This window comes from Phycomyces blakesleeanus (assembly GCF_001638985.1).
Source record: "Phycomyces blakesleeanus NRRL 1555(-) unplaced genomic scaffold PHYBLscaffold_27, whole genome shotgun sequence".
Taxonomy (NCBI): domain Eukaryota; kingdom Fungi; phylum Mucoromycota; class Mucoromycetes; order Mucorales; family Phycomycetaceae; genus Phycomyces; species Phycomyces blakesleeanus.
In genome coordinates this window covers 122,403-140,277 of record NW_017265160.1, presented here as the reverse complement: position 1 = coordinate 140,277, position 17,875 = coordinate 122,403, and the positions used below count along the sequence as shown (strand labels likewise).

General features: G+C 35.3%; 5 protein-coding genes across 5 annotated transcripts; 2 read left to right on the top strand and 3 right to left on the bottom strand.

Annotated features, from left to right (window-relative positions):
* Window positions 1-1,783: 1,783 nt before the first annotated feature.
* PHYBLDRAFT_68198 (hypothetical protein) lies at window positions 1,784-4,487 on the bottom strand (the record flags this gene model as incomplete). The annotated part of the gene is made up of 6 exons (XM_018441905.1): window positions 1,784-2,274; window positions 2,365-2,479; window positions 2,535-3,440; window positions 3,579-3,669; window positions 3,833-3,987; window positions 4,209-4,487. 6 exons carry the CDS (start codon window positions 4,485-4,487, stop codon window positions 1,784-1,786), a joined length of 2,037 nt encoding a protein of 678 aa, XP_018285869.1.
* A 667-nt stretch (window positions 4,488-5,154) lies between these two features.
* On the top strand, window positions 5,155-7,730 carry PHYBLDRAFT_136624 (hypothetical protein). The gene is made up of 7 exons (XM_018429800.1): window positions 5,155-5,251; window positions 5,381-5,422; window positions 5,543-5,679; window positions 5,779-5,788; window positions 5,913-5,969; window positions 6,131-6,229; window positions 6,408-7,730. The coding sequence occupies exons 1-7, from the start codon at window positions 5,191-5,193 to the stop codon at window positions 7,301-7,303; spliced, it is 1,302 nt and encodes a 433-aa protein (XP_018285868.1). The 5' UTR covers window positions 5,155-5,190; the 3' UTR covers window positions 7,304-7,730.
* A 1,083-nt stretch (window positions 7,731-8,813) lies between these two features.
* PHYBLDRAFT_127855 (hypothetical protein) lies at window positions 8,814-10,829 on the top strand. Its single transcript, XM_018429192.1, has 3 exons — window positions 8,814-8,843; window positions 9,774-9,885; window positions 10,089-10,829. The coding sequence occupies exons 1-3, from the start codon at window positions 8,833-8,835 to the stop codon at window positions 10,713-10,715; spliced, it is 750 nt and encodes a 249-aa protein (XP_018285867.1). The 5' UTR covers window positions 8,814-8,832; the 3' UTR covers window positions 10,716-10,829.
* A 63-nt stretch (window positions 10,830-10,892) lies between these two features.
* On the bottom strand, window positions 10,893-13,015 carry PHYBLDRAFT_79072 (hypothetical protein). The gene is made up of 2 exons (XM_018443423.1): window positions 12,009-13,015; window positions 10,893-11,728 (listed from the first exon to the last, which is right to left on the bottom strand). The coding sequence occupies exons 1-2, from the start codon at window positions 12,774-12,776 to the stop codon at window positions 11,216-11,218; spliced, it is 1,281 nt and encodes a 426-aa protein (XP_018285866.1). The 5' UTR covers window positions 12,777-13,015; the 3' UTR covers window positions 10,893-11,215.
* A 1,739-nt stretch (window positions 13,016-14,754) lies between these two features.
* On the bottom strand, window positions 14,755-16,921 carry PHYBLDRAFT_173740 (hypothetical protein; the record flags this gene model as incomplete). Its single annotated transcript, XM_018437100.1, has 5 exons — window positions 14,755-15,498; window positions 15,558-15,793; window positions 15,883-16,036; window positions 16,200-16,711; window positions 16,819-16,921. 5 exons carry the CDS (start codon window positions 16,919-16,921, stop codon window positions 14,755-14,757), a joined length of 1,749 nt encoding a protein of 582 aa, XP_018285865.1.
* Between the last annotated feature and the right edge of the window lie 954 nt (window positions 16,922-17,875).

Sequence of the window (17,875 nt, the reverse complement as noted above, 5' to 3'; positions counted from 1 at the left end):
CCCAAAGAATATATGGAATAAAATGTATAAAGATGTACATGTTATATAGATATATTTGTAAACAACGCATACAGTAATAATTTCTTGAAATATTTTCAGGTACATTAAACAGTGTCCTGTGATGTACAATTCCCTTCTTTTTATTTATTGGTACATAAGCGGATAATAATTATTATAGTTTCCAGAGACACATCTTGTTGGATATCCAGCAAATACCAACTTACTAGTATAGATGTCAAAAGAAACCAAAAACAACATAAAATAAAGAAAATCTTGCCATAATAGGCCTAATACTTCTTGCACTTGAGCTTTGTGAACTCAATTACAAAGATAAACGGCCTCCAAACAATTTTTTAGGTACATATGTCATATGATGAACAAGAGGAAGAAGAAGGAGGTGGTGAACGGAAGGCTTGGTTTTTATTTTATCTTTTAATAATAATAATAAACTCGGAACAAACAGGATTCGATGTTAGAATAGTGATTAATTTCTCGGTTTTTATTAATTTAAAATCTGCATTTATGCGGCTCAAAATTTGTATTGAAAATTATGAGAACCAAGCAGCTTGGGGAAATACGCGCTTAATGAGAAATAGAGAAAGACACTGGCTTATGGATCCCAACTCCTTGGAGCATCTCCAGCAGTATCTAAACCCAAATACTAAATATCCAAATTAGGATTTACCGCGCTAGTACAAATAAAGCAATTTAGTATGAAGAATATCAAGGTCACTCCAGCAGTTTCTTAACACAGATTCTAAAGAGCTGATGATTTTGGTGAGGTTTTTCCTAAAGTCTGAGATTTAAAATTGAAAATTCAAAGTCACAATATAAAAAATGGAAATTTAGTAAATGATAGAATCTAAACAAATTCTGAGAAAACCTACAGAAGTTTAGATTTTGATTCAAAAAGTTTAGATCTAAATTCCGGATTTGGGTATTTAGATTTTTGTTTAGAAACTGCTGGAGACGTTTTTTTGGAAAATCTAAACACCAGTTTCCTAATTTGGATATTTAGTATTTAGGTTTAGATACTGCTGGAGATGCTCTTACAGGAATCATGCAGACAAAAAGACTCAGTTAATAAATCAACCGGCTCTTTAAAAATATGTTTTGCATCTGCTGAGAAACCTCTCGAAATAAATAGAGAAAAAAAAAGTATGTGATGAGGAAGAGCGTCGAAGAGCATAGCACAGCACAGTACATCAAGATACAATACAATAGCTTAGGTAGGTAAGCAGGGTAAGCTAGCAGGGAGGGAAGAGACTAAGAACTAGAGTTCTGATATCTTGTCGTAGGTGCAGAGATTAGGGATAATATATTGATAAACTATTTCATGTCCCTAGTACTTAAAACAAACTTCGTTCGCATAACAGATTGCTTTTTGCTTGGTCTTGATGAGGCTACTAAATACATATATTTAAAAAATAATGCAAATAACAAATTTCTGGGTAGATTCATAGTAATTTGATATATAGCCTTTTCTTTTATAATGCCATATTTTGTGTACTGTTTTTGTAGTCTTTGGTTTATACCTAATCACAGTTTGACCAACTATTGTTTCTTTCTTTAAAGGACATAGTACTTTCTCAACATCTCTTTCTATATCTTAGCTTAACCCAAACCATTCACCATTAATGCAATTTAAAAGAATAACCTCCTGGACTTGTTTTCATTTTGAATATCTTTAATAAATAAAATTGTTGAAATTGAACTCAAAATTGAAGTGAAATTGAATTGAATTTTACACATTCACCAAAATCTTTTTTTTTCGAAGGAAAGATTAATTAGCACTACCTGTAGTCTCAGTGGTTTCTGCGCGATTTGCTTGTCGCATCTCCTGCTGACTTGCATACTCTGCGGCTGATAGTCGCAATACATACTTTAGATCTTCGTCATCAGAATCAGCTTCAAATCTCGAATCCGAAGTTGGTGCAGGGTTTGCGAGTGAAGCAATTAAGGTACGCGCTACTAATGAACCCACCGGGGATTGGTCTTGCCATTGCAATGGTGATGCTGATGACGATTGTGGTGGTGACGGTGACGGTGATTGTGTTGTGGGGTTGCGGTTACGGCTGCGGCTACGGTTCTGGTTTTGACCTGAAGGGGTACCATAATAGTAAAAACAGTCTTCATCCTCGTCTTCGTCTTCATCTTCATCGTAATTGTTATTATTACTATTGGTAGTATTTCTCCTGTTTTTTGAAGTTGGTGAACTTCTTGTTACATCAACAGGTTCATCGGATTGCTTATCAAGACGCTGCGCCATATCATCTAGTAATCAAGCACTATAAATCAGTAAAACAGCCCTCTTACATATATATATATATATATCATGATAATAATAGTATAAGTAATACTAACTTTCAAAGCGTTTGAGAGTTGGTTCAGAAACAACACCACTTAGATCAACAAGAGCAAATGTAATATTACAATAAAGCGGTAAATGTGCGATATACTTGTGTCGTTTACGAAGTTCCTAAATCAATAAATAAATAAATAAATAAATAAAAAGTGATACTTTAAACACTTACTGGAGTTATTGTAGCTTCTTCAGTATATAGTACAAATAATGAGAATCGTTTTGGAAAATTACAATAGTCTCCAAATTCATGTCGCAACATGCGGATGTTAAGAGAATTCAGGTAGACGTATTGACCGTCTACCGCCTGATGGAAATAGTAGTCTTGTCCTACTCCAGCTGGACGTGTAGGATTGGCAGTCGCTCGGCGGTATCCGGCTGCCCAAGACGCTCTTGTTTTGGCAAGGGACATTGAGGTCGAATTGGAGTCTGTAGAGTACCTTTGGCTGAGACCCTCGTTGGATGTCTCGATTTCTTGGATGCATTTAGTTACAGTACCCAGTTGATTGGCGTCTTTTAGCGTCAGGGATTCAATGGCCTCTATTTCTAACGTCGACTGTTCTCTTTCGAATTCTGCCTCCATGTGCTTGCGAGTAGCCAACATATACCTTGAGAACTCCAGCACACCTTTGGTAGATACAAAAGGGATCTTTTTCGAAATATTTGAGCGAAATGAAGTGTTGGTGCTATCCTCGGGGACTGGTTGCACAAACACATAGTCAGATTTGCGGTGCAGCAAACAAAAGTCAACTGTCTGGCCAGGTTTGACACTTGGCTCTTCATCAGTTTGCTCATCGTCTTGTTTATCTTCTTGGTCGCTTTCATCATCATCGGAAGACATTTTCTTGTCGCTTTTGATGGCAAAGCAGTCTATTATGCGGACACACCGTAAATCACATCGTTCAATATGCTTCATACATATTGGACACCCTCGTTCTGTTCTGTATGGATTGGCTTGTACGGTGAAAAACTGTGAAATACAAGCCAGACAGAATATGTGACCACATTTAGCCATTCTCGGAACGCTTGGCGTTGAAAGACACACGGGACAATTGGAACAATTTGCAGCAGACACCACCTACACACCAATATTGTTAAGGTGCAAGTCCAGTGACATTTATAATACCCTTATCAATAACAGTAGTAGTAGTAGTAGTAGTAGTAGTAGTAGTAGTAGTAGTAGTAGTAGTAGAGGGAGAGATAGGTTGACACTCACTACTTGCTCGACATTATCCCAATCAACATTTGTATCTGGGTTAACAACATCCACAGTGTCTCGAGAGTCTGGGTGGATTAAGAAACGATAGCTTTATATAAAGAAGAAGAAGTAATGGTAATAAAACGCGTACACACGCACAAATACATATATATGTTATTTATTTATTCATATTCATATACACATATATTCTTTAATTAATAATAATTCCTATTAAATCGTTATTAATTTTTGGGAAATGGTTGGTCATTTACTTTGCGTTGACAAAGGCATCTCGTTTGTGAGGAATGAGGCTTTGTGAACTCATTGAAGTACAAGGAATGTGAGAAGGAACAGGTGGTTCAGTCAAAGTGAAGTTTATAAGATGATTGAGAGACAAACTCTGTTTCCTAAGCCTTTTGTGCCTGGTCTTATATATATATATATATATTATTTGGTGTTATTTCAATTTAGGTAAAAAAAAAAACAAATACACAAACGTATACTTTGTATTTTATATAAAATATATATCTTATACATAAATCTTATATATAAATATCAGAATGTGTGTATAAAATCACTATTGTCTTGTGCTCTTTCTAATCCTGGATTATATATACATACATATATATATAGCTCATTATATCTTACCTTTGTCCTGTCTGCTTTATTCTCACTGTTTGACTTTGCTTTGTTCAAAGCACTACAATCTTTATCTGTTGCTTTTAGTGTATCAGATTGTTTAGAAGAAAGCAAGGATGAAAGTGAATGTATATTTGGAGAGCATTCTTCTGAACCGACTGCGCCATCTGGGATTATGCGCTTTAGAGTCGTACGAAACTGAGAGGATGAGCAATGCGTCATTAATGGAAATTCGTGTTCTGCTTGTTTATTTCTTGACAAGTTTTGACTGATGAATGAGATTGTCATTAGAATCTACTGTTTGATTCAACATTATAAATTTCTTATTCCTGTAATAATAACAAGGTATATTCTACACTACACACTACATACACATAGTCAATGGTTTAGATCATAAAATATTCTAAAGCATAGAGAAAGAGAGAATATCTCACTTTTTTTGTTTTCTTTGATACAAAAAAAATAATTGCTATTAAATTATATATATAAATATATAAAGGTGTTGTTTAATAAAGCAAGTTGGGAGAAAATTGATTGAGTTGAGTTGGACAAGTAATTTTATAGCATAATTTTCATATTTGATTTGATTTGATTTGATATAAAAATGAAAATAGAATAGAAGAGAAACATAGCCAATTCTGCTCAGCAAGTCTTTCAAGAAATTAAAAAATTAAAAAATTAAAAAATTAAAAAGGGGGGAAAGAGAAAGCTGTTGTCAGTTACTGAATAATCCCAAAATGAAAAAGAAAAAGAAGAAAACCTGCTGTCTCTATTTTTGTATATTCTGTTGAAATACCTTATATTTATATATAATGACGTAACTCTTTAAGTTTCCTTGGCAACCAAAAAAGAAAAAAGAAAGAAAAACTGATTTCTTTGTTACACTGAAATAAAATAAAATAAAATAAAAAGAAAACCAGGGCACAAGATCTACTCTTCTTCATTTACTCATCACAATCTATACTTTGTATAAAAAAGTCATTCAACAACAATGAAAGGAAAGAAATTTGACTTTAGCGGAATTAACTCACCTCTACCAACCAACCTTGCTGGTAAATGATAATGATAATAATTATAATTATAAGCTTTCTTCTTCTTCTTCTTCTTCTTTTTGGTCGTTGTTATTCTTCGCCCTTTTCTTGTGAGTATAATATATGACTCTAAATTTCTATGTATATTAGGTGAATGCAAAAAGGCTGCAAAGATTCTCAATCAGTTTATTGGCAAGTACAAAAATGATAGTATATTATAGTATAGGGTACAATCAAAGTATAATAAATGAATGAGTTGATTAATTGGTTAATTAATTGACAATTTTTTAAAATAATAATAATAATAAACAGATCCTGGACAGGGAATTGACAAGGTTATTCCATCGGATATTCTCGCCAAAGCCCAGGGCCTGGCTATCTACACTGTTATCAAAGCAGGATTCTTATTCTCGGGAAGAGCTGGATTTGGTGTGGTTGTAGCAAGGTTAGTAATATATATATATATATATAAAGATGAATATTCATGTGCATGTACTTACATTATATATATATATATATATTGTTCTTGTTGATGATGGTATAGATTACCCGATAACTGTAAGCAACTACGAATTATTATTTATTTGTTAAGAAAATCTTGGTCAATTCTCATGTGCTATGTATGTATGTATGTATTTATTTATTTATTTATATACGCATCATTATTATATTTTGTATATAGCATGGTCCGCTCCTTCTGCAATTGGTACAGGTGGTATTGGTGCCGGTGGTCAAATTGGTATGTGTAGTATATAACATGTTTTTTCTCTTTGGTGGTGTGGGTGTGTAGGTTGATGAGAGTGTCTTTCTTCGTATGAATATCAATACGGCGATACTCTATTTTATTTTTCTCCTTTTATTTACTGCACTGACGCCCAATATTTTTTATTTATATAACAGGTGCCGAGTTGACCGATTTTATCTTGGTTCTTAACACTAAAGAAGCCGTCAAGACATTCAGTCACTTTGGAAATGTTACACTCGGTGGAAATGTATCTGGTGAGAATATATATGATATACTTGAAAATAAGCATTATTATCATGTTATATATTTATATACATACATACCTTGACATGTGTTTATATGTGTAATCATTTATATTAAACGTACGTGTTTTCTCTCTCTCTCTCTTTCTCTCTTCTTCTCTATCTTCTCCTTCTCCTTCTTCTTTTCTAGTGGCTGCGGGTCCAATTGGCCGAAATGCCGAAGCTTCGGGAACGGCAACATTTAAACACGTTTCTGCAATTTATTCTTACAGCAAAACCAAAGGACTTTTTGCGGGTGTGTCAGTAGAAGGATCAGTGATCTTGACTCGAAATGACACCAACGAGAAATTCTACGGCAGAAAAGTCACTGCAAAAGAATTGCTCAACGGATCAGTCCCTCCTCCTCCTGCAGCTGATGCGCTCTATAGAGCATTGAACGCCAAATTTCATACACTCGGTAGTACTGGTGCAATGTACAATCGAGGCTCAGAAGATGGTGGTAGTGGTCAGACAGTATTTAGAAGCAACACTATCTCTGCACCCGGTACACTCAGAGCTCCTCCACTCTCTGGACAGAATTATGGAAATCATGCACCCCAGCAACAGCCACCCGCAGCAAACTACGACCAACAATATCCTTATTCAACTCCTCAACCATCCACAAATTATGAGCAAGGATCATCTTATTCGACAAATCAACCACCACAGCCGCCTTCTATGTACAGCAAACCTGTACTAGCTTCTCCTTTTGCCAAGCCACCCCCTGCGGAACCCGCGTACATCATGCCACCTGCTTATGGGCACACAGCAACACCATCAGGACCAACGCCACCATCATCACTTCCTACTTCACCAACACCAAATATCCAAAGATTTGCTCCTCCCCCTCCCCCTCCTATCCGCCACAAGGAGCCTAGCGCAAGGGCGCTCTATGCCTTTGTAGGTGAACAATCAGGAGATCTTAGTTTCCAGGAAGGCGATATTATCACCATTATCACAAAGTCTGACAATCAGGATGATTGGTGGACTGGCAAGATTGGTTCTCGCCAGGGAATGTTCCCAGCTAATTATGTTCAATTGGTATAAGATAAGAAGAAGAAGGCGAAAAATGAGGATACCTACTGTATATTTCCAAGCACACAAACATGTATATATCTATATATGTACAGTTGAATCGAAAGTGTACAAGAAGTGCAACAACAAAAGAACATCTTGCCTTTTGAATCCGGAAAGCTTATTTTTCTTGTGTTTTTCTCTATCTATCTCTATAACTATCTAACTCTATTTTCATTTTTTTCTATACCTTTACCAATTACATACTCGATTTACAAGACCAATATATATATATAACTCTTTTATTTTTCTTTTTCTTCATTTGTTTTATACAATTTTCTTCTTCTATTTAAATATTATTCTTATCGTTACTATTATTTCTTAAAGATCTGTGTCAGGCATGATAATTCCTGCAAGTCAGTTGTCTATAATATATATATATATATGTGCTGTAAGAAATATTCAATTGGTCTTGCTATTGATCAGGCCAATCAGGATTGATCCCGGCCATTTGCCTTCTTGGGTTAATCACATTCTTATGCTCTATACAACTGCTTATCAGTAAGAGCTTAATCATAATCATTGAAAGAAGAATAAAAGGTAAAATGAGATAAAGATCAAGCATGCAAAAATTCATGCAGGGAAACAAGCAATTTATCTTTTTAATCAAATTAATGTGTCTCCAAATATTTTTCTTCTTTTCTCTTGTGTTTGTTTGCTCTTGAGACCTTGCTTCAAGTTCTAGCTCCTGGCAAAATAAATGTATCACGGCTTAGGATGCCTGGGCCAATTTTGCAAAGCTAAATCCAACTTTATAATGCGCCCGGTCAATTAATAAATACTATATACGAGATATATATGCATACAGCTATGCTTATGACATTGACTACTTGAGACATGTTTTACATAGTTTCTTATTAATCAGCGTGACACGTATGGTACTTGTAAGAGGCAATGCAACTTATTACGATACTACTGCGATGAGGGACGTTCCAGTCGAATATTCTTTACGTCCGGGTTACTAGCTAGCACAGATTCTATATCCTTAATGGAGGCGTGGTAACGAGGGACAGTAAACTACTTCAAGAGGATACGTTCTCGAGACAATAGATGTTCACTCCAATAGCTAGGATGAGTCAAATAATATTTAGTTGGCTAGGTGTATGGGGATGAGAATCAGTTGTCAAAATAATAAAATGGGAAAAGTTATTTTAACGAGGTAAAAAGAGATACTTTATTCATCTTCACTAAACTTCCTCTGTTATGGCCTTCTCTGCTTCTTCCTCTCGCTCCTCTCGCTCCTCTCATCTACACTTCGTTCTCCTTTCTTTTCCAAATTCATTCTCCGAAGAGAGGCGGCTGCCAACCACCACGCACACCGTCTTATTTTCCCCAAAGGTCACTAATGTCAATTTATCCTCTCAATAGTGTATAAACCAATCAGCAATTACCAGTGGCTTGTTATCCAGACCCCGGTCAATCTTTGATTTTTTCAACCAATTTCTCCTATTCTTTCTCTTTCTCTTTCTCCTTCGACACAATAGAAACTAGTAAAATATAAAATGGTCGCTTAGTAAGTATAACACTCTACAACCCCACCCTCACTTTACCACAATCTACTATACTCTACCATAGTCTTTTCAACTATCACTCTCACTCTCACTACCCATACCTATTACAAGTACCTAGTACCTTTTTTTCTCCCACACTATGCCACTCTTCTTCCATCTTCTATACTACACTACACACATACACACATACACACATACACACACAATTACATCTTCGGGCTGTGCTTCTCCCTTGTTTCTTTATATAACTTTAATTTTAAAGTTTTTTAAAAAAAGATCGAGGTATCTTCAAGACTCAACAAAAGAAAAGAAAAGAGCTTTTTTGTTTTCTTTGTCTTGTCTTGTTGATTGGAAATACTTGTCACATAAAGCTACTTCATTTCACATTTATTAAATGAATAGTCGTGATAGGAAATTGGAATTAAAGGCGTATATGTTAAGACACCAAATGTATACCTTATACACACAATGTTTGTCCATATTGTCTATTTTTCTTAATACCATTCACCTACTTGTTCAACCGGAAATCTGTTTTTATATACATGTATAAAAGATGGGTTTTTACCGGGTGGCTTGGGTTTTCTATCTCATTTATTTATTTATTTTTAATTATTTTTTTTAATATCTTGTTGAAAGAAATATATATATATATGAATTTTTGGGAGAAATTACTATTGCTGATGGTTTATAAATATATTTCATTATATACTTTATTTACTATTCTATAAATCAGCTTTAGTTAAATATATATTTCATGCACTGCGTACTTTGTTGCTGTCACTGAAGGATTCATTCTTATTCCTTTGATCTTTTCACCAATATATATATATATATATATATATACACAAATAGTTTAAAGAAGAGAACAGAAGAAACAACAAGTATGGTATAGTACAGTACATTGACAACAGTACCCAATTTCTCTTTTATAGCAACGTCCCCTCTGCCAACCAGGTCCTCGTCCCCGAGACTCTCTTGAAGAAGAACCAGTCCTGCGCCAAGGCTGCTGCTGCCCTTGCCACCAAGAAGGCTGAAGCCAAGAAGGTAATAATGATAATAATAATAAAACAAAACAAAACAAAACTACATGAGCAAACAAACGCATTCGTACATACCTATACATACATACATACATACATACATACATACATACATACATACATGTGTGCATGCATGCATGCATGCATAAGTGCATATGCATACATTTATACTTACATTATTATCATTACCAATTTATTTATTTTTAGGCTCGTATTGCCAAGAGACGTGATCTCTTCAAGCGTGCTGCTACCTACCACGCCGAGAACAAGGCTGCCGAGAGACGCGAGGTCTTCCTCCGTCGCCAGGCCAAGAAGAACGGTGACTTCTACGTCCCTGCCCAGCCCAAGCTTGTGTTCGTTGTCCGTATCCGCGGTATCAACAACATTGCCCCCAAGCCCCGCAAGGTTCTCCAGTTGCTCCGTCTCTTGCAGATCAACAACGGTGTGTTTGTCAAGTTGAACAAGGCCACCTCTGAGATGCTCCAGTTGGTCCAGCCCTACGTCGCCTACGGTTACCCCAACCAGAAGACCATCCGTGAGTTGATCTACAAGCGTGGATATGCCAAGTCTGACAAGCAGAGAATCCCCATCCACGATAACTCTGTTATCGAGAAGGGTCTCGGCAAGTTCAACATCGTCTGCGTCGAGGATCTCATCAACGAGATTGCCACCGTCGGTCCCCACTTCAAGGAGGCCTCCAACTTCTTGTGGCCCTTCAAGCTCTCAAACCCCAACAAGTTGTGGCACGCTCGCAAGTTCTTGCACTTTGTCGAGGGTGGTGATGCCGGTGACCGCGAGAACTTTATCAACAAGCTCGTCCAGTCCATGAACTAAGCTAAGCTCTAAGCCAGCCCAACTTTACCAAAAGTATATATAATATATACATTGAATTAAAATGAAATAAATAAAGAATGTTTCAAATTAATTGTTTTGAAACGAATTTTACATATATAAATAAATATAAATAATAATAAAAGGATTTTGTAAATAATAACAATAAAACCAAAATGTATGTAAATCTTGCTTTATTTGTGTATAAATGTATATAAATGATAAAATAGATAATAAATATATAAAAGAACAAAGGTGATTAGAACAAAGAAAGAACTTAACAATAATGACAATAAAGAATATAAAATTTTATCTAAATTTTAAAGAGCAAAGTGAGTGATTGTGATTGCGAGTGTATAAGTGGGATGGAGTTAGTGAAGTGTGATGTGCTATATAAATATTAAATAAAAATAATAACAGAAAATTATAATATACAATATACAATTTGTGTATATAGATGTGAGTTGTGAGTAGAATAGTGTGTAAAAAATAAAATTGGCAATTTAAGGTGAAATTGCCTCACGATAGATGCGTTCAAAGGAACGAATCAGGGTGCTCAAACCAAGTAGATATCCAAGATCGGGTTCATCGGGATGTTGAGGCGGACAGATTACAAAAGACGGGTTATCTTGCATTTCACGTTGAGTGACACAATGTGCGAAATCGATTATTCGTACATCAACACAAGCCTTTTTTGTAGTTGTGGCAGCAGCGGCAGTGGTGGTAGTAGTATGACCAGTGACAGTGACAGTGTCAGGGCTGGTGTTGCCTTTTATCTCGTTATCACCGTCGTATAGAATCAATAGGCTTGAACCGTAAAATCGATAACCAGGCAGAGATGCTATCAATTCAGACAATCGACGTAACTTCTCCACAAGATCAGGGATCAGGTGTGCCAATACTTGATCCCCATCACTACAGAACCCAACCAGAGTGTCATAGAATGACTGAGGTGTCAGACTACGACCGACGTATTTGTCTTGCAGTTTGTAAACATGTTCTCTAGGATGATAAACCTTTTTATATATATATATACACATATACAAAATACATTTGATGATAATGATTGTTGTTGGAAATATATATTTGGAAAAAAAATCATTTTTTGCGTGTGTGTATAGGTGGGATTTCTTTGATTAGTTTCCAACTCTTTCAATACAGCACATATATACATATACATATTTATAACAATGATAATGATAATAATATAGATAACAACAATATAATTTATATGTATTCACATGTGTATGTATGTAATTGAATATTTTATATTATTACTCTCTCATTTTTTTTTACCTGCATACCACAAAGACGTACACCAAGCTGTTGACTGGTTGACATTTGACATTTGGCTGTCTGGCTTGCTTTTTTGGCAGCTGAGGCGTGGATCCCATGTTGGCGTGTGCCCATTTTAAGGTCTAGGACACAGGGTTTACGTAGTCCAAGCGTCAGATCTTCCAACACAATAAACTCGTTTGTTAATTCAGCTTCTGCTCCTCTGCCGATTGTAGACTTTATGTCCGCGGTTGAATTGTTGTTATTGTTGTTATTGTTGGTGATGCTGATGTTGCTCATACCGCAGCTACTTGCACTACTCATGCTACTCTCCTCGTCGTAGTTATATTCTTGCTCATCAAACTCTGGGTAATCTTCAGAATCTGGTGTGTCCTCCTGACTACGATTTGATCGTAGTGTGCGCCAGCCATTATTGCCATTGATATTGTTGCTGTTATTATTAAAAGAGTTGTTTCGTCGGTTGTTGAGAGAGTAGTGCCGTAAACGTTGCCGGTCCTGCCAGGCAATTTGAGGCTTGAGTTGATCAAATGAGATCCGAATTACTCCCATGTAGAGTGGTACAAATGAAAGGAGTTGGGGATGGTGTTTAAATAGCTCTTCATAGAACGCACGCTCTTTTGTTGCCGTCACTGCCTTGCATATAGCCCCATTGGCGGCTAGTCTGAACATAGACATGTGTCCACCCACCCGGTTTGTGAAGGGCAAGAGGGTGAGCGAGCTTTGGGATCGATTGAGAGCAGGACGCTGAGGACGAGAATGTTGGCTCATTTTATATGTATGTGTATATGTATATGTATGTGTGTGAATGTTGTATTTGTTTGTATTGAAGATAATGAAACAAAAAGGTATAGAACAAAAATTGCTGTATGAATTTTTGTATGTGATTGGGGTATGTATATTTGTCCAAGCAGATATATATATATATATATATAGAGCAGAAATAATTAAGAAAATAGAGAGGTAGAAGAAGAGGTAGAAAAGGTGAAAAAAAATAATATGTATGTATTATATGTAGATATAGATAGATAATAAAAATAAGAAAAAGAAGAAGAAGAAGGAAATCAAATCAAAAGGAGTGAAATATTATATTTATATATACTTGTTTGTATTTTAAAATATAAATATATATATATATATAAAACTGATTTGAAAGGAGGAGAAAGACAGATAGACACAGACGCAGACACAGAAAGACAGAAAGAGGAAGGGGGTGGAAAAGATAGCGGAGAACTTGGCTGTCTTCCATTCATTTTCGCACGATGGGAATGACATCATCACAATCTATCTCTTTCTATTTCCATTTCCATTTCCATTATATTTTATATTTTATATTTTCTATTATATAGAAAACTTTAAAAATATATAGACTCTATTATAATTCATAAATTAATAAAAGTAATATAATTGACAATATTCAAAGCCTTATTGTCTTACACACATAGATACATGTATTTCTGTAACAAGTACTATCAATAATAAAATGATAATTAAGTAAAAAAAAGGTTTCTTTGCTTTTACTAATATTGTTATTGTTGTTGGCATTGTGTATCATGTATTGTGTATTGTGTATTGTGTATTTTGCATTTTGCATTTTGCATTTTGTGAGGCATAAAAATGAAAATGAGATATATGTTGTCAATGAGGCTATTTAAAACCTTCTTTCTTTTTGTATTTCTCTCTTCTCTTTAAGCTCATTTTGTTGCTAGGTTACTTGGTTAATCGGTTGCTTGGTTACATGGTCATCTGGTTGCTTGGTTACTCTATTGATTGATTGATTGATTGATTGATCGATCGATTGCTTGGTAGCACAGTATGCTCTCTTTATTTATTTATTCATTTATTTATTTATTTTTTGAATATTCAATTTGAAGAAGGAGAAGAAGGAGAAAAGTACAACATTTGTACTGTATTATTTACTTGGTATTTGCTCTCTTAAAAATTCATTGTGCATATATATTTTGAAGCTATTTATGTTTTATACTGATTAACTTATATATATATATATATATATCTTTCTCATCTGTTCCTTTCTCTTACTCTTAACCTTACTCCTCCCCCTTAATTCTTATTTTTTATTTATTAATTGGATTGAATGGTTTCTACCCAATAAAATCAACTCTTTGCATACGTGCTTTGTATTTGGCTTATGAAAAAAAAGCTAAGCATAATTACAATTATTTTTCTTGTTTCATAAAGTAACAAAGGGTTTTGTGTAATTCACTGTCTATATATCTCTCTTTTTATCATACAAACCCTCTCTTCTTCGCCTGTTGTATATTGTCTTGATTTAGAGTGTTGTCTTGATTCTTTTTCATGAAACATTGTAACATTGTAACATTATAACACATTAATACTGAACCACAAAAACTCTCTTTCTTCTTTATTTATTTTCGTTTCCATGACTTTGATTATAGAAATAGGTTTTATAGTTTTGAAGTGCAAATTTTTATTGGATTAAAATCATAAAATAAGAATAAGAATAAGAATAATAGTATATATAGTAGAATAGAATAGAATATAAATCCAATATTTTTGTATGTATATAATACGTGTGATTTTAATTGTGATTTTTTATAATATATATATATATGTGGGTGTGAGTGTGTGCGTGGGTTATTGAATTGTATTGTATTGAATTGAATTGAATTGTATTTCTGTATTGTATTGTATTGTATTGTATTGTATTATTTTTCTTTTAATTTTTTAATTTTTTTTTTCTTTTTTAATTTTTAATTTTTAATTTTTTTTAGCTCAGGTCCATTGATTCATTGGGCTGTTCAGGAACGGTTTCCATGGTAGCTCCGCATTTTTCTGGCCGTGACACACCCGCCACGCCCACGACTCTCAGTCGCTCCAACCACAACTCGGCACGCTCAATCGTGTCTGCAAACACATTGCTGACAGACTGGAGCATTTCAATAGACTCGCCGCCAAAATTAAGTAGTCTAATTGAGGTTTCATGCACATCTGATTCATTGTTATTCGTTGCTGGTGTTGTGGGGCAGTCCAGAATAGTATGAATCCCGATCCCGCCACCATTAGTGTTAGAGTTCAGGATAGCCCATCGACCAGGTAAGGCGAGGATAAAGCCACGTACACTTGCCTTGGCTTGTTCAGGCAAGCCAGACCCAGCGTACCGGCTCACAACCTCAACCACTTTACGCAGTGTATCAATGATTTCCTTTTTGATGGCCCCAAGGGCTGATGTACTATTATTAACTATGCCAGACTGCGCCATTGTTGATGATGATGATAATGATGATGATGATGATGATGTGTTATTGCTCTCGTTATTGTTTTCGGTGTTATTATAATTATTATTTTCGTTTTCATTTTCGTTTTCGTTATTAGGATTATTAGATGCTGATGAGGATGATGATGTAGTTGTCGCAGTAGCTGGAGATGATTGTGATTGGTTGGTGTGTGTGGCGAGTGCGACCAGAAAGCTGCGTAGGATATTCATTTGGTGGTCTATATTTTGTGTGGCATACTACCATATATATAATAAATAAGTAAATGAATATTTTATATTATATTCTATTATTTTACCTGAAGCCAACTGAGGCAATAGCGAAGACATTTCATACTCTCTTCACTCACAACGGCTGCGGTTGTGCCAGCTGCTGAACCGGCGTGCATCACGATCTGGTGCCACTTGCTTTTTCCGATCGGCTGGGTACGGTGTCGAATGGCGGTGGTCTTGGTGGCAAGATTGTAGGGCCGACGGGGGGACGTTGACCGGGATGTCGACCGGGACGCCGATCGAGAACGGGACCTTGAACCATCTATAATAATATTCATATGACATTTAGTTTAGTTTATTTATTTATTTATTAATGATGAGTCGTCTTGTTTTCTTTCTTTTTTTCATTACATGTTTGATCTTCGCGCGAATCTTCTCTTCGTCTTCTAACACCTCCTTCGTATTCATCTGTTAGAGATGCACGGGCCAGCGCACTAGCTGCCGCCATAGTGGCATCTTCTTGTTCTTCTGGTGATGTTACATAGCTAGGATATCGTTCCTCCAGCTGAGTAGTTTTATATATTAGGATTAGGATTATTATTGGTTTATATTTAGAGGTATAGAGATATGCATATAAAGTAAAATAAGATAAGATAAAATAGACCTGCCTTGTCTAATTGCTTGCACCCCCACTCATCGACTGCTCCGGACAGGACGCGTTTGCCAACCTTGTCATAGATTGGGGCCGCAAAGGACTCGACCATTTCGGCACCATATTTGACTACACTGGACGATGCCTTTGAACTTTCGTAGGCTCTGAGGGCAGAATTTACCAATGGAATGTTTGATACGCGGTGCATAAAGTGCTGCTGTTGGTTCATGTGATGCAAATGATGGGGGTTCAGATGATTCAGATGATGATTCAGATGATGATGGTTCAAATGATGGTTGAGGGAGTGTGGATGGGGATGAAGTGGAAGAGGGGGTTGCTGTTGATTTTGTTGCTGTAAATGTGAGTGTGAGTGTGAGCGTGAGAGAGAGTGTAGGTGTGAATGTGATTGATGATGCAAGTCATCTTCTATGGTTGAATCACTGGAGATTGAGTAGCGTGGGTTTGAGAATCCTAAAATGGGCGTTGGAAGTGGTGAACTTGGTGTTGTTGAAGGAGTAGGTGGATAGTGATTGAGAGGGGGAAGGGTGATGAGTGGTCCAGGGAAAGGACGCTTGTTGGAAGTGTTTTCTGGATAACATATTACACGTGGGATTTGTGTTCAGCTTGTTTGATTCCAGTAACAATAATACTCTTTTTTTTTATTTTAATAAGATGTTTAGAGACTTCTTTATTACCTTTGGAATCAAATGGTCCAAGTGATTGTGCTGTTGATTTGACGTCACTGTCTTCTTCCGAGTGCACCAGTTGTGTAATAGACATGGGAGATGGGCTAGTCATTGTTGTGTATCAGAGTACAGAACAAAATATATTTATTTATTTTATATACAAAATATTTAGAATAATAATAAATATATATATAAAAGTGAAAGAATAAAAGAAGAACAAAAAGAAATAAAGAAAGAAAGAGAGAAAGAAATAAAGAAATAAAGAAATAAAATACAAGAAAAAAGAAGGAGGGAGAGTGGGAATTTTGATGGGATCCAAAGACTAACAGGTTTGGGGGACGAATCTTTATTTTATTTTATTTTATTTCTTCTTCTTCTTCTTCTCTTTCTTTCATGTGAATCAAGTACCCTTCACGTGTGACAAAACAAGACTGCCAATCATAGCAACCGCAAGTGCATCGATGTAGCTCAATGTATTGTATTTTTCAGCAAATAAGAGAAAATTTCAGAAAAAATAAGAGAAAATTATTGGATAAAATAAGAGAAAATTATTGAACAAATAAGAGAAAATTTTAGGTCAATTAAGAGAAAGTCCAAGAGAAATTAAGAGAAAAAAAATGGCAATTATTTGCTCAATAATTTTCTCTTATTTCTGAAATTTTCTCTTATTTGCTGAAAAATACAATAGCTCAATGTAGCTCAATGTAGCCACAATGAGTCTTTGTTTGCAATTACCTGTTATGTCACCCAAAACACATCCAAAACACACACACAAATATATATATATATATATATATATACATAAAGTATATAAAGGGTATGCGTTAGGGCGAGGGTGAGGGTGAGGGTGAGGGTGAGTTAAATAGAAAGATTAATTTCTGGCTCATTGTACAAATATCCTTTTTATTTCTTTCTTTATAATTCTTGTTCTGCTTGTTCTTCTTGTTCTTATTCTTATTATTTTATATATGAAAGAATCATAATGCCACTTTATATTTACTTATTTCGTTTTTGACTTTTTTTTTTACTGATGACAGCATCACTTTGTAAATATAAATATATATAG

Bases quoted from the DNA above. Each gene is read 5' to 3' on its own strand.
- PHYBLDRAFT_127855 (XM_018429192.1), top strand. The intron at 9,886-10,088 runs GTAATAATGATA...ATTTATTTTTAG, and splicing joins AGAAGGCTGAAGCCAAGAAG to GCTCGTATTGCCAAGAGACG.
- PHYBLDRAFT_79072 (XM_018443423.1), bottom strand. From the start codon at position 12,776: ATGAGCCAACATTCTCGTCCTCAGCGTCCTGCTCTCAATCGATCCCAA. The intron at 11,729-12,008 runs GTAAAAAAAAAT...ATATATAAAAAG, and splicing joins TACGTCTTTGTGGTATGCAG to GTTTATCATCCTAGAGAACA.
- PHYBLDRAFT_136624 (XM_018429800.1), top strand. From the start codon at position 5,191: ATGAAAGGAAAGAAATTTGACTTTAGCGGAATTAACTCACCTCTACCA. The intron at 5,423-5,542 runs GCAAGTACAAAA...AATAATAAACAG, and splicing joins GATTCTCAATCAGTTTATTG to ATCCTGGACAGGGAATTGAC. The intron at 6,230-6,407 runs GTGAGAATATAT...CTTCTTTTCTAG, and splicing joins ACTCGGTGGAAATGTATCTG to TGGCTGCGGGTCCAATTGGC.